This window comes from Pipistrellus kuhlii, unplaced genomic scaffold (assembly GCF_014108245.1).
Source record: "Pipistrellus kuhlii isolate mPipKuh1 unplaced genomic scaffold, mPipKuh1.p scaffold_m20_p_5, whole genome shotgun sequence".
NCBI lineage: Eukaryota > Metazoa > Chordata > Mammalia > Chiroptera > Vespertilionidae > Pipistrellus > Pipistrellus kuhlii.
Window position 1 is genome coordinate 57315693 of NW_023425551.1, and position 13452 is coordinate 57329144.

General features: G+C 39.2%; 1 protein-coding gene across 2 annotated transcripts in view; it reads right to left on the reverse strand.

The window, feature by feature from the left end:
• ADGRB3 (adhesion G protein-coupled receptor B3) overlaps window positions 1-13452 on the reverse strand; it is a 692295-nt gene that overhangs the window by 291273 nt on the left and 387570 nt on the right. For both annotated transcript variants that reach the window (XM_036414772.2, XM_036414773.2), the window contains exon 16: window positions 12286-12329. In XM_036414772.2, the coding sequence (XP_036270665.1) occupies window positions 12286-12329 (44 nt within the window). The remainder of the gene's footprint in view (window positions 1-12285; window positions 12330-13452) is intronic.

Consider the following 13452-nt stretch of genomic DNA (forward strand, 5'->3'; position numbering starts at 1 on the left):
TCAGACCATCAAACCTCAGAGGGAAGGTAAAGGAGGGTGGGGGTAAGGGAGAGAGATCAACCAAAGGACTTATATGCATGCATATATACATAACTAATGGACACAGACACCCGGGCTTTAAGGACATGAATGGTGTGGTGAGGGTGCAAGGAGAGGGTAAGGACACATATGTAATGCCTTAATAAATTAAATTAAAAATAACTGCATAAAATAGGAGACTCTCTAAAATAATCTAGTAGATTAAATTTATCAGATGGAAATGCTATATAACAACAGAAATGACAATGATTTAAATTCAAAATTCTATGGATTATTAAGTAAGTTAGACAAAGATAGAGAAATATTAAACTGAATGTTAGGTTAACATTTTTTCCAAAACATATCCCTGAGAAAAAATATGGAAGAGAGGAGATGATACCAGCAGAAGAGGAAACATCCTTCTTTAGAATTTCAGGTGAAGATGAAACAGAATATAGGTGAAACTACATTTGCAAAAATAGTGGTTGAGAAATTGAGACACAATCACCAACATCCAGAACAAACAGAGATAGTGATCCTCCTTAATCAGTAAAACATTTTCATTCATTTACCTCAATGTACTGTATAATTATTTTCCACGTGTATGAAAATATAAAAAATGCTGGAAAACACTGTTTTAGGCAGAAGTTGCCAGTTATTTTTTCCTGTAAAAGACCAAATAGTAAATATTTTAGGGTTTGAAGGCCATATGGCTTCTTTAGCAATGACTCAGCACTGCAGTTGTAGGACAAAAGCAGCTATAAATACTATAGAAATAAATAGGCATACCATGTTCTAATAAAATGTTATTTATAAAAACAGGTGTAAGTCTGGATTTGTCCTACAGATTGCCAGCCCCTACTTTGGAGGATCAAGATGAGTGTTAGAATAAAAGATTCGTGCTACCATTTTACTCCCAGCGTTAGCCCTCAGAGTTCATGTAAAACTCAAAATACAATGCTTTTGAATTTCATAGCTCATGCTAATGGACAAAAATGGATTTTTAATAATATTAGCAGCACTTATATAAACTGTATCAGTTAGGGATTGTTTATATACAACAAATGCAATACTGTAACTTTAGAAAATGAGATTCAATTTTAAATCTGTGATGTTATTTAAAACAATATAGAGAAAATATAAAACATTTTAAAAGATAAAAAAAAATATTTCCCTAAAAAAACTAAAACAAAGTCATTATAAATTGTAATGGCTTTATGAGGAAACATGCATTTATGTACATCAGAGAACTTAAAAACTAATGTACAGTCTAAGGCAGAAATACAAAATAAAGGAAGCTAGTATGATCTCACTTATATATGGAATCAAATAAACAAAATACTTCCAGAGGCATGGATATCTGGAACAGAATGACATATCTCAGTGGAGAAGGGTGGGAGGGAATGAGACGAGATTAACCAATGAACATATGTGCATATATGCATAACTCATGGACACAGACAATAGTGTAAGGAAGGCTTCAGGTGGGGTAGGGGCTGGGTGGAGGAGGTAAAGGGGAAGAAATAGGGTACATCTGTAATAGTGTCATCAATACATAAACAAGTAAATAAATAAAAGAATTGCCTATACAACTGTAGGGAAAAATTCCAAGTATCAACAAAGAAAATAAAAAAGAAAGCTCCCTTTAGTTTCCTACCAATAAATCTTTAGTTATTTGCTATGTTCACAGTAAATTAAGGTTTTTCTATTACTTTTTGCAATACTTTTAAAAGTTCACAGTTGTTTTGCCTACAGAAGCAAAAATGTTATCAATGACAAATCTGATCATCAATAGTTGTTATGAATTTGGACATGATTATTGTTAACCATGTCACAATATTTAGTTTTTTGAGATTGGGTAAATTTTAATTCATAGGGACTAGTATAAAGGTCCAATATTTTCATTTCCGTTAGTGTGATTATAATTGAGGTGAAAAAGTATAACAATGTTTTATATTATTAAATAATTGATCATTGGGTATAAATAGAAAATAGGAAATTTCATGAAATCCTGACACTTTACTTTTTTAAAAATGTAATTTTATTGATTTCAGAGAGGAAGGAAGAGGGATAGAAACATCAATGAGAATCATTGATCAGCTGCTTCCTGCACATCCCCCACTGGGGATCGAGCTTACAACCTGAGCATGTGCCCTTGTCCATCCAGAAACAAAACCAGGACCCTTCAGACTTCATGCCCACGCACTATCTACTGAGCAAACCAGCTAAAGCTGAAATCCTGACATTTTACATGCAAATGCTAAATTTTAACTTAATTGCTTCTGTGGTTGGACTCATATAGGCTCTGAATATATCCATTGAGGCAAAATTATATCATCTGCCAGTCAGAAATGGTTCTTTCTTTCCACTCTCATTACAGAAAAGCAAACATGGCCTTAGAGGATTTCCAGTAATATTAAACACTAGAGGTCCAGTGCATGAAATTCATGCATGGGGGTGTGTGTCCCTCAGCCCAGCCTGTACCCTCTCCAATTAAGGACCTTTTGAGGGATGTCTGACTGCCCATTTAGGCTCTATCCCAGGAGGATCGGGCCTAAAAGGGCAGTCGGATGTCCCTCTCTCAATCCAGGACTACTAGCTCCCAACTGCTTGCCTGCCTGCCTGCCTGTCTTCCTGATTGCCCTTAACTGATTCTGCCTGCCAGCCTGATCACCCCCAAACCACTCCCCTGCCAGCCTGATTGCCCCTAACTGCCCTCCCTGCAGGCCTTGTCACCCCTAACTGTCCTCCCCTACAGGCTTGGTCACCCCTAACTGCCTTCCTCTGCAGGCCTGGTCACCCCTAACTGTCCTCCCCTGTAGGCCTGAGTGCCCTCAACTGCCCTCCCCTGCAGGCCCGGTCGCACCCAACTTCCCTCCTTTGCTGACCTGGTCATACCTAACTACCCTCGCCTGCAGGATTGATTGCCCCCAACTGCCTTCCCTTGCAGGCCTGATCCCTCCCAACTACCCACCCCTGCTGGCCATCTTGTGGTGGCCATCTTGTGTCCACATGGGGGCAGCCATCTTGTGTGTTGGAGTGATGGTCAATTTGCATATTACTCTTTTATTAGATAAGATGTTAACATCTAGGACATCATTGTACATATTAGCAATTGCACATAACAATGTTAACTTAGAAGGTTGAATGTAATGTTTGTCATATAATAAACTGTCACTTCCTTCCTAAATATTTACTACCATGGTGTACTCAGTTACATTTTAACATGTTTTAAACACACAAATCTGTGCACTAAATATAACATTTCTTCAACTTTGTTTTAAAATTCTATCTTTAATTGACAGAATCACCAAAAAATTGTATAAATGGGTATCTACTGAAATCATGGCTATAATATGCTGAGTATTTTAAATGCAGATTTTCTTTTTTCATTGCTGCTCAAGAAAAGGTGTCAGGTAACTGCTTATCTCTATGGCCCTAAAACATATAAGATCATTATAATCCTTCCATACAGATCTGTTCTTAATCCAATTTACATCCTAACTGGTATTATATAAATTAAGTGTCTAACAAGATTTTTCCCTTCTTCTTTTGACTCTTTATCATAATTGTATTGCCATATTTTCTGGTGTATAAGATGACCCTCTAATTTTACAGTTAAAACATAGGCTTAGGCCTAAATTCGCTGTATAAGACTACCCCCCCCCCCCCCCCCCCCCCACTTCCGAGGCAACACCAGTTCTTTTTTTAATAGACCGCCTCTCTGACTCTGGCCAATCTGAGCAGGCTTCTTTTCGTTTCAAAGGTCGTCTTATACACTGGAAAATACGGTAATATTAAGTTCTGTCCATATTAGTTTGTCCCCAGACTAGAACAATTTTAATAGAACTTGAAAAAAAGAGCTTTATCATTTGTTCATTGCTTAAAGGAAAAAGTTAGTCACATAACATAGTAATATTTTGCTTTGGACTTCTAAGAGCTAATAGATCTTTCTTAACATATCTATACTAATACAAGCCTACGGGTCCTCATGCCCTTGCATGATGCCCTCAAATCATCACAAGATGGCTGCCCTCACATCATCATAAGATGGCCACCACAAGATGACCAGCAGAGGAGGGAAGTTGTGGGCAACCAAGTCTGCAGAGGAGGGCAGTTAGCGGGCAGGGGGGTGGGGGGGACCAGGCCTGCAGTGGAGGGTAGTCAGAGCTATCAGGCCAGCAGGGGAGTGCAATTGTGAGCGATCAGGCTAACAGGAAAGGGTAGTTGGGGGCAAACAGGCCAGCAGGGGAGGGCAGTTGGGAGCAACAAAGCCTGCAGGGGTGGGCAGTTAGGGGCGATCAGGCTGGCAGGGGAGTGGTTAGGGGTGATCAGGATGGCAGGCAGAAGCAGTTAGGCAAGAGATTAGGAGCCACCAGTTCCAGATTGTGAGAGGGTTGTCTGAATGCTGGATTAGGCATGATTCCTGGGATCTGGCCTAAACCGGCATTCAGACAGCCCCAGAGGGGTCCAAGATTGGAGAGGGTGCAGGCAGGTTTAAGGGACACCCCCTTGCATGCATGTATTTTGTGCACCAGGCCTCTAGTATGTTTATAAAAGTATAATACACTGCATCTCCCTAATGGCATAAGTGTGCCAGTCACCTGGAGAAAATCATGACAACCCTTTTTATAGAGATGGAATGAGGCTAGAGTTTAATCTATTATTTTCTAATAATAATCTGAGGCAAATGAAATGATGACTTCCAAAATGAATGCTAAAAAAGAGAAAGAAGTACTGGGTATGAAGAAAAAAGGATAACAGAAGTAAAAGGGAGGAATCACTTTAATTTACAGAACTTTGACATAGAACAAGCCAGTGTTAATCTTAGTCAAGATGTGACTGATGCTACTGCCAACTCCAATAAATCAATTTGAAATGTAGAAAAATTTAAAGTCCAGTTCTTAAAATTTTGTTTTCAATTACAAGTAGGCAAATAAGTTATAAGTGTTTTGATAAAACAGTTCAGCAATAGTTTATACATGAAACTTATGCACTATAAACTGAAACATTTTCTTAAAACAAACTTGATCCTTCATAGACCTAAGGGCATCAAATGAGGCTTCTCTAATACAGGAAGAAAGACTACAGGTTAATTTAAAGGAAGAATTATGAGTTTTCTAGTGAATGTAGTCACCACAGGTGATCCAATACTCCAATCCAAATTTTGAGTAGCTCAAAGAATGTACAAGTTATCAATCACCCAAATTATAATTTTGTAAGATACATTAAAATAAAACATTTAAAAAGAAACAGTCTCATAACTAGAATAAGTTTATTTCTGAAGTGAACTAAGTACTTGCAATTTATTTCATGGGTTGTCTATCATGAAGCATTTTCTAAGTCCTATTAGTTGGTTAACCAAAGCAGGATAAAAATATGTTTTTAAATTATCTAAAACTGCTGTGTCTAATCAGAGCAAAATAAAACGTCTTTATTTGGGATTTTCAGTAGTAGATTACTATCTTACCTAATAATAGACAAACATGTAAAATTGACCGTACCTCTGCTATGCCCATAGCCAATCAGGAGTAAGTATGCAAATTAACCTAACAAAGATGGAAGGTTGATTTGCATATGCAGGCACAGAGTGACCAGCCAGGGTGGAATGCCTGCTATGAGGGTGAGGAAGAGGACAGAGGGAGCTAGCTGGGAGCAAGGTCTTGGCGGCTCCCGAGTGGCCAGGGAGTGGGGACTTGCCAGCTCCCAGTGGCCAGACGCGAAGTCAGGGGAAGGAAGGCCTATTCTTGTACAAATATCTTGCAAGGGCCTCTAGTTAGAAATAAAATTGTTTATAATGGAGTTTAGTACTGTAATGAGCTGATGCATAATCCCTTAAAACTTCCAATGTCGACTTTTAATTGCTAAAAATATATCACTAATAAAACATAAACAGAAATCGTTCTTAAATACAAAGACTTTAAAAATCATTGTATTGATAAAACTATTATGTATATGAACATGATCAAAGTAGAAATATTTAAACTCATTCTTGTATAAAACTAACAAATATTTGTTTAATATATAGTATATGCAGGTGCACTCAGCATTTAGAATGCAGTAGTAATAAGATAAAGAATCTCTTTTGTTGTACTTCCTTCCTAATGGGGGAGACAGATAATAAGAAAACAAAATTAGGAATGCATGCTATGTATATAAAATTGGGTGAAATAAAGAGAACAACAGGCTAACAGTTTGGACTGGGTGGTCAGAAAAAAAACCTCAAGGAGGGATGCACAATGAGGTTCTCAGAGGCACAGTTTATAGAATAATATAAACTGAAAACCAATAATATAAACTCAACACCATCAACATTGAGAATAGAAGATCAATTACAATATGCCTATACAATGCAGTAGAAGGAATACGATACATTTAGTAAAATTAAAAAAAAATCCACGATATATCATTGAATTAAAAATTGAGAATGCTTGGACAAGGGTAGCAAAAGAAAAAAAATAAACAAATGGGACTACATCAAAGAAAAGTTTTTGTACATCAAAGGAAACCATCAACAAAATGAAAAGATGACCTACTGAATGGAAGAAGGGATATGCCATATATCTCAACACCAAAAAACAACAACAAACAAACAACAACAAAAAATACACAAAACACAATTCCATTCAAAAATGGGCAGAGGAGTTGCATAGACATTTCTCCCAAGAGAACAAATAGGTGGCCAACAGACATATGAAAAGATGTTCAACATCACTAATTAGAGGAATGCAAATTAAAACCATGGTGAAATAGCACCTCATACCTGTCAAAATGACTATCATCAAAAATCAACAAACCAGGCTGTGGAGAAAAGGGAGCCCATGCGCCCTTTTGGTAGAAATAGTGCAGCCACTATGGAAAACAGTGTGTGTGTGTGTGTGTGTGTGTGTGCGCGCTCACAAGTGTCCTAAAAAAATTAAAAATAGTACTACCTTATCATCCAGTGACTCCATGTATGCATATATATACAAAGAAAACAAAAACACTCATTTGAAGAATATATGTACTCCTTTGTTCATTGTAGCATTGATTACAATAGCTAAGCTATGGAAACAACCCAATAGAGACGTAGAAAAAAAAGTGGTGGTACATATATTACTCAGCCATAAAATGAATAAAGTCTTATCACTTGTGACAGCATGGATGTACCTAGAGGGTATTTTGCTAAGTGAAATAAGTCAGTCAGAGAAAGACAAATACCATTTGATTTCAATTATATGTGGAATATCAATAAACTAAATTGAAACGGACTCACAGACACACAGAAAAACTCATTGTTGCAGGGGAAGGGTCTGAGTGAAAAAGGTGAAGGGTTAAGAAGTACAAATTGGTAGTTACAGTCACAGAGATTTAAAGTAAAGCATAGGGAACATAGTCAATAATATTGAAATAACTATTTTACAAGTGGGAACTGGAAATATCAGGGGAACACTTTATAAAGTATATGATTTTCTAACTACTATGCTGTATACCTGAAACTAATATTAATATTGAATGTACACTGCAATAGAAAAATAAAATTTAAATTAAAAAAAACTTTAAAAAAGAAAAAAATAGAGTTAAATAGTAACATTAAAAAATTGAGGATGCCAACTGTTACATGGAATATAATAATATGTATATAAAAATAGTGTTAATTTCTATGGCTTCATACATATGTCCATACATAAGTGGAAGCCTGAAATTATACAGAGCAAAATACAAATAAAAGTGATTTTGGGGAGAGGGGTGGCTGTGGAAATTCAAAGGTGATGATGATTAATGGTGCCTTTTGCCTTAGCAGCTGTGTTTTAAAGTTTAACAAGTAGAAAATACTCATGTATTAGTTTTTTAATTAATTACTAATTTAAAGGACATACCTCAATGTGGGATTGCGGGGTACAAGAAGAGATAAACCAAAGAACGTATATAGTTACTAGTGCCCTAGTGCACAAAATTCATGCATGGGGTGGGGATGTCCCTCAGCCCAGCTTGCACTCTCTCCAATCTGGGACCCCTCGAAGGATGTCCTATTGCTGGTTTACAGGGAACAGGTCTAAACCAGCAGTTGAACATCTCTCTTGTAATCCGGGACTGCTGACTCTTAACTGTTCACCTGCCTGCCTGCCTGATTGTCCCTAACCACTCTGCCTGTCAGCCTGCTTGCCCCCCCCCCCCCCCACTGCTGGTCTGCTCACCCCCAAATGCCAACCCCGCTAGCCTGATTACCCCTAACAGCCCCCGTGCGAGTGTGCTTGCCCCCAATGCATCCCTGCCAGCCTGCTTGCTCCCCAAATGCTTCCCCTGCCGGCCTGCTAGCCCCCAACAGCCCTGCTGGTGGCCTACTCACTCCAAACTGCCCCCCCCTTGTCCTGTTCACCCCAAACTGACCCCCACTGATGGTCTGCTCGCCCCCAAATGGCCCTCCTGCTGGTCTGCTGACCCCCAATTGACCCCCACCACCACCACCAGCCTGAAAACAGCCATCAGCCCCCTGCACAGGCCTGATCACCCACAACTGTCCTCCCCTCTTGGCCTCTAACCACCTCTACCTTGGCCCACCACCATTGCTTTGTCCAGAAGAACGTTCAGAAGGTCTCCTGGAAGGTCTCCCAGTCTAATTAACATATTACCCCTATATTAGTATTGATAGAGGCCTGGTGCATGGGTGGGGGCTGGCTGGTTTGCCCTGACGGGTGTCCTGGATCAGGGTGGGGGTTCCCTTGGTGCATTGGGAAGCCTGAATGAGGGGCTGATGGCTGTTTTCAGGCTGGCCACACACTCTGGCAACTCAGGTTTCCAGCCCCAACTTTTGTTTTTTCTCTAGCCCCTCCTTAAGTGGTGGCCAGGGTGGGCAGGAAGCTTGGCTTCCTCCATCTTCAGGGGCAACCCAAGCCTCCTGCTTGCTCCAGCTCTGTGGCTGCCACTATCTTTGTTGGGTTAAATTGCATACTTGCTCCTGATTGGCTGGTGGGCATAGTGGATGTAAGGTCAAAAGGTTTCTCTTTTATTAGTATAGATATGCATAAGTCATGGACATGGGAAATAGGGTAATAAAAATCTAGGGGGGGTGAGTAGGGTATGGGAGGAATGGGGGGAAAGGGAAAATGGAAGATATCTGTAATACTATCCTATCTAATAAAAGAGTAATATGTATTAATAAACTGACCATCACTCCAAGACACAAGATGGCTGTCCCCATGTGGTCAAAGATGGCTGCCTCCATGTGGACACAGATGGCTGCCACAAGATGGTCTGCAGGAGAGGGCAGTAGTGGGCAGTTAGGGGAGTCCAGGTCAGCAGAGGAGGGCAGTTGGGGGTGACCAGACCTGCAGGGGAGGCAGTTGGGAGGGAGCAGGCTTGTAGGGGAGAGCAGCTGGGGTGACCAGGCCTGCAGGGTAGGACAGTTAGGGGTGACCAGGATGCAGGGGAGGTCAGTTAGGGGCAATTGGGCCAGCTGGGGAGCAGTTAGTTAGGGGCAATCAGGAAGAGGCAGGTGAGCGGTTGGGAGCCAACAGTCCTGGATTGTGATAGGGATGTCCAACTGTCCATTTAGGCCTGATCCAAGTGGGAATGGGTCTAAACAGGTGGTCGGACAGCCCTTAGGGGGTCCCAGATTGGAGAGGTGCAGGCTGGGCTGAGGGACACCCCCAGCTCCCATGCACAAATTTCATGTACAGGACCACTAGTCAATAATAAAAAATATATTTTAAAATGATAAGGCAATTTGATAACTTAAACCAAAATTAAAAGACAACTTCTAATTTCAACTTTATTATTACAATCTTGAAAACATCATTTAAGTCAGCCCTTTTCTCTATAAAAAGAAGTAGCCACATTTCTTCCTTATTAACTATATACTTGGAGAACTTACATCCAAAGTTAAAATCATTGCATTGATAAAATTATTATGTATATGAACAGGATCAAAGTAAAAGAACAGATGTGAAGAAAAGAAATAAAATGATATTAACCTTCATTGTTTAAAACTCACACAGAAAAACGATTTATTGATGAAACAGTTTGGTAAAAAGTGTGACTGGACAGAAGTTCTGTCTCAGTGGAAAGCTTTTGATCACTTTTCAGATACATCAATGAAACATGAACTGCACTTATCTCTTGAGATAACTTGCTTTGAAAGGCAGCTGAACATTCCTCCTTTCACTGAATAGTTTTCCTCAACAGCTTAGAAATTAAATTTTGTAAAACTAAGACATGCTCTGTGCAATGGATAAGAGTCATGTTATCAGCAGAATTTAGAGAAAATAGTGTGTGATTGATTCCAGTGGTTAGGCTGACCTCAAACACAAATCTTAATATATAAAGATGTAATAAGCAAATTAGGCCGGGACTCAGTAATGGCAGGACCAGACAGGAGGAGGCTGTGCATGCAGGTGAGGACCAGAGGGGAGATAGAGACAGACGGGTGCCCTGCCTGAGCTGGTATGGCAGCTCCGGTGGCCTGAAGTGGACACAAGCAGGGAAACTGGGAGGAGGGCCTGGGGCTGGGTGATCCACCGCACTGGCTAGGGCAGCTCCAGAGTGGACACAGGCAGGAGGGCAGGGGAGGCCTGGGGCGGAAGACAGATGCTGGTCCTGGTATGGCCCGACTCCTGCCGCAGCCTACTGGGTGCCTCCTCATGCGATTTCAATTGTGCACTGGGCCTCTAGTTGTTTAATAAATGAAACTTAACACCTTAGACAATCTGTGAAAGGAATCAAGAGAGGTCCAAAACAGGGGAATGCTGTTTCTTTTTGCAGCATCTCCTTAACATTCCTAAATGTCTTTCGGAATAACTAACGTTTTCTCCTGTTCAGGAAACACACTCTGTGCACTAAAAAGAAAATAAAACGAAATCAAAGCTGGTTGTTATCCATGGGGATGTGCAAGTAGCTATCATCAGGAATTTAAGATGGCATATTTTTCTTAAGTAGAAAACATTCAATTAGATTTTTGTAGCACTTTATACTTCCTTTGACTAAACAGCATACTAAGCAGTGCCTTATAATATACCGCCACGTCTTCCCTGGCTACGGGTAAAGAAGAAAGCTTGCAAAAAGTTTACTACCCTGAGTGTCTCTATGGGATTTCAAAATGAAAAAATACTGACATCAATGAAGGCATCCAGCTCATGTTATCAGGGCAATTGGGATTCTACTGATGGCACTAAGGTTCATAGAAAGCATCCCTAGAATACCAGAATCTACAGGGGGAAAAAATACACTTCATATTGTGGATTTTTTTCAGACCCAGATATAGTGTAGTTTAAATTGTTTCAATATCCAAGGAATGAGCACATGGCCGGTAGGTTTGAGCTTTGCTTAGAAATTCTAAGGCTGTCCGTCTTTTAGAACCTCCAATAATTAATGGTGAAAGGCAAGTGAAATTATAAAACTTCAACCCTAGATCAGATTCAGGGTGAAAAACACTGGGACAATTTTGGAATACATAGAAGCCAACAATATGGTATCCTATCTGGCAGCATACTGCATGGTAGCATTCACGTTTGGGATTTATTGATATTTATCTCCCCTCCATACAAGGCACAATAAAACCTGGCTACTGCATTCCAATGAAGTTACATAAGTATTCAAAGTATAGGAGTCTAATGAAGACTTAATTACAGATTTTCCTTCTCTTTGAGACATTAAAATGTATAGAGTTGCCAGTGAGATTAAATTATTTTGACCAGATATATTGCAATTGCTTGTACAAAGAAATACATGGAAGAATTACTCATCCTTATTTATTGTAATTATTTTTTTTTGTCTTCTAGAGTTCGTAAAATAAATAAATAAATAAGAAAATTAAAATGTCACTCAAAGTTTTTACAACAAAGCAGTTTGGAAGGGATGTATAAATATTGCATTACTGTGATAATAGATTCAAGGTCATGCAAGTAATGTATTGCATAAATGACCACAGAGATTGCTCTTTTATTCTACAGTGCTAAACTGAATTACTAGGCAAAATGTTGACGTAGCATTTGAGCTTCTATAATTTTAAAATATTAGAGCTTTTAAAAGACCCTCATGGAATTCACATCACAACATGCCTTACACATTAGGTAATGCAATTCTATCTTGGGACGTAACCCGATGGCATCGTCACACACAAACACATTCATCATGCTGTCCTACACATTCAAAAAGGAGAATGTTTCCCCTCGGAGTTAACACATCTCCCACCACATTATCATAGTCCTGTTGACTAGCAGGCAGACAAACTAGCTCAGTGTACTTTGAATATTTAGTCCATAGAAATGTAAGAAAACAGCTGTCACTTACGTTTTTGAGTCATCCCATAAGACACAATAGGGATTCAAAGTACCCTAAAAATAAACAGAGGAATAAATGTATCTTGAGTACATACATCAAATATTATAGGATTGTGCGAAATACAAACAGAATGGCAGATTTCTTATCTTGCAGTAAGATACTTCAAAGATTCCACTTCTGGGTTTTTTGTTTGTTTGTTTGTTTGTTTTTTGTTGTTTTTTTTGTGTGTATGTGTGTGTGTTTTGTATTAAAATCTACATGCCATTTCTTATATATTTGGTGACCCAGTTTATGAAATTCTTTTCATGAAAACAATTCATTTATTCCAAATACCATAACTCAATGTTTAGTCGTTTTGAAAACTGAAAGCGATACTCTCATCTACCACAAGGTTCATATTTTGATGATTTCTACTACATTTTTTTCTCTAAAATATTAATTCCTAATTGTTTCCTTTTAGCAGACTAAAGTATTTACAATGGGTCAATCAGAGTGAAACATTCAACGTTACACAATCACCAGCTCTGCCACTTCCTCTGCAGTCTCTAGTTGGTCAGCTTCCTAGAGGCAGGAGATGGTTGCATTTGTGTCCATGCCCAGACAGGTTGCAGACTTGTAACACCTTAATGAACAGATCATAATTGTGTGGGATCACATCTAATGAAACTCTGAGAAAAAGCGCTAAATTTTTATTCGGTTTAATATTTATGTATTTAATAGCTACCGTGATTTTTGGGATGACAAAATGAATTTTCCACACTGAATTCCAGGGAAGTACTTTAGTTTTTGTTGTTATTGTTGTTTTATTTCTTTCTCTCTCTCTCTCTTTTAACAAAAATCTTTATTGTTGCCTGTCCATGGTGGCTCATGGTTGAGCATCCACCTATGAACCAGGAGGTCACAGTTCGATTCCTGGTCAAGGCACATGCCTGGGTTGTGGGCTTGATCCCCAGTGTAAAGTGTGCAGGAGGCAGTCAATCAATGGTTCTCTCTCATCATTGATATTTCTATCCCTCTCCTCCTCTCCCTTTCTCTCTGAAATAAATAAAAATATATTAAAAAAAAAACTTCATTGTTGAAAGTATTACATATGTCCCCTTCTATCCCACTCCAACCCCTCCCCAGGCCTCACAGACCTTCACCACTCTATTGTCTGTGTCCATGGTGTATGCACAT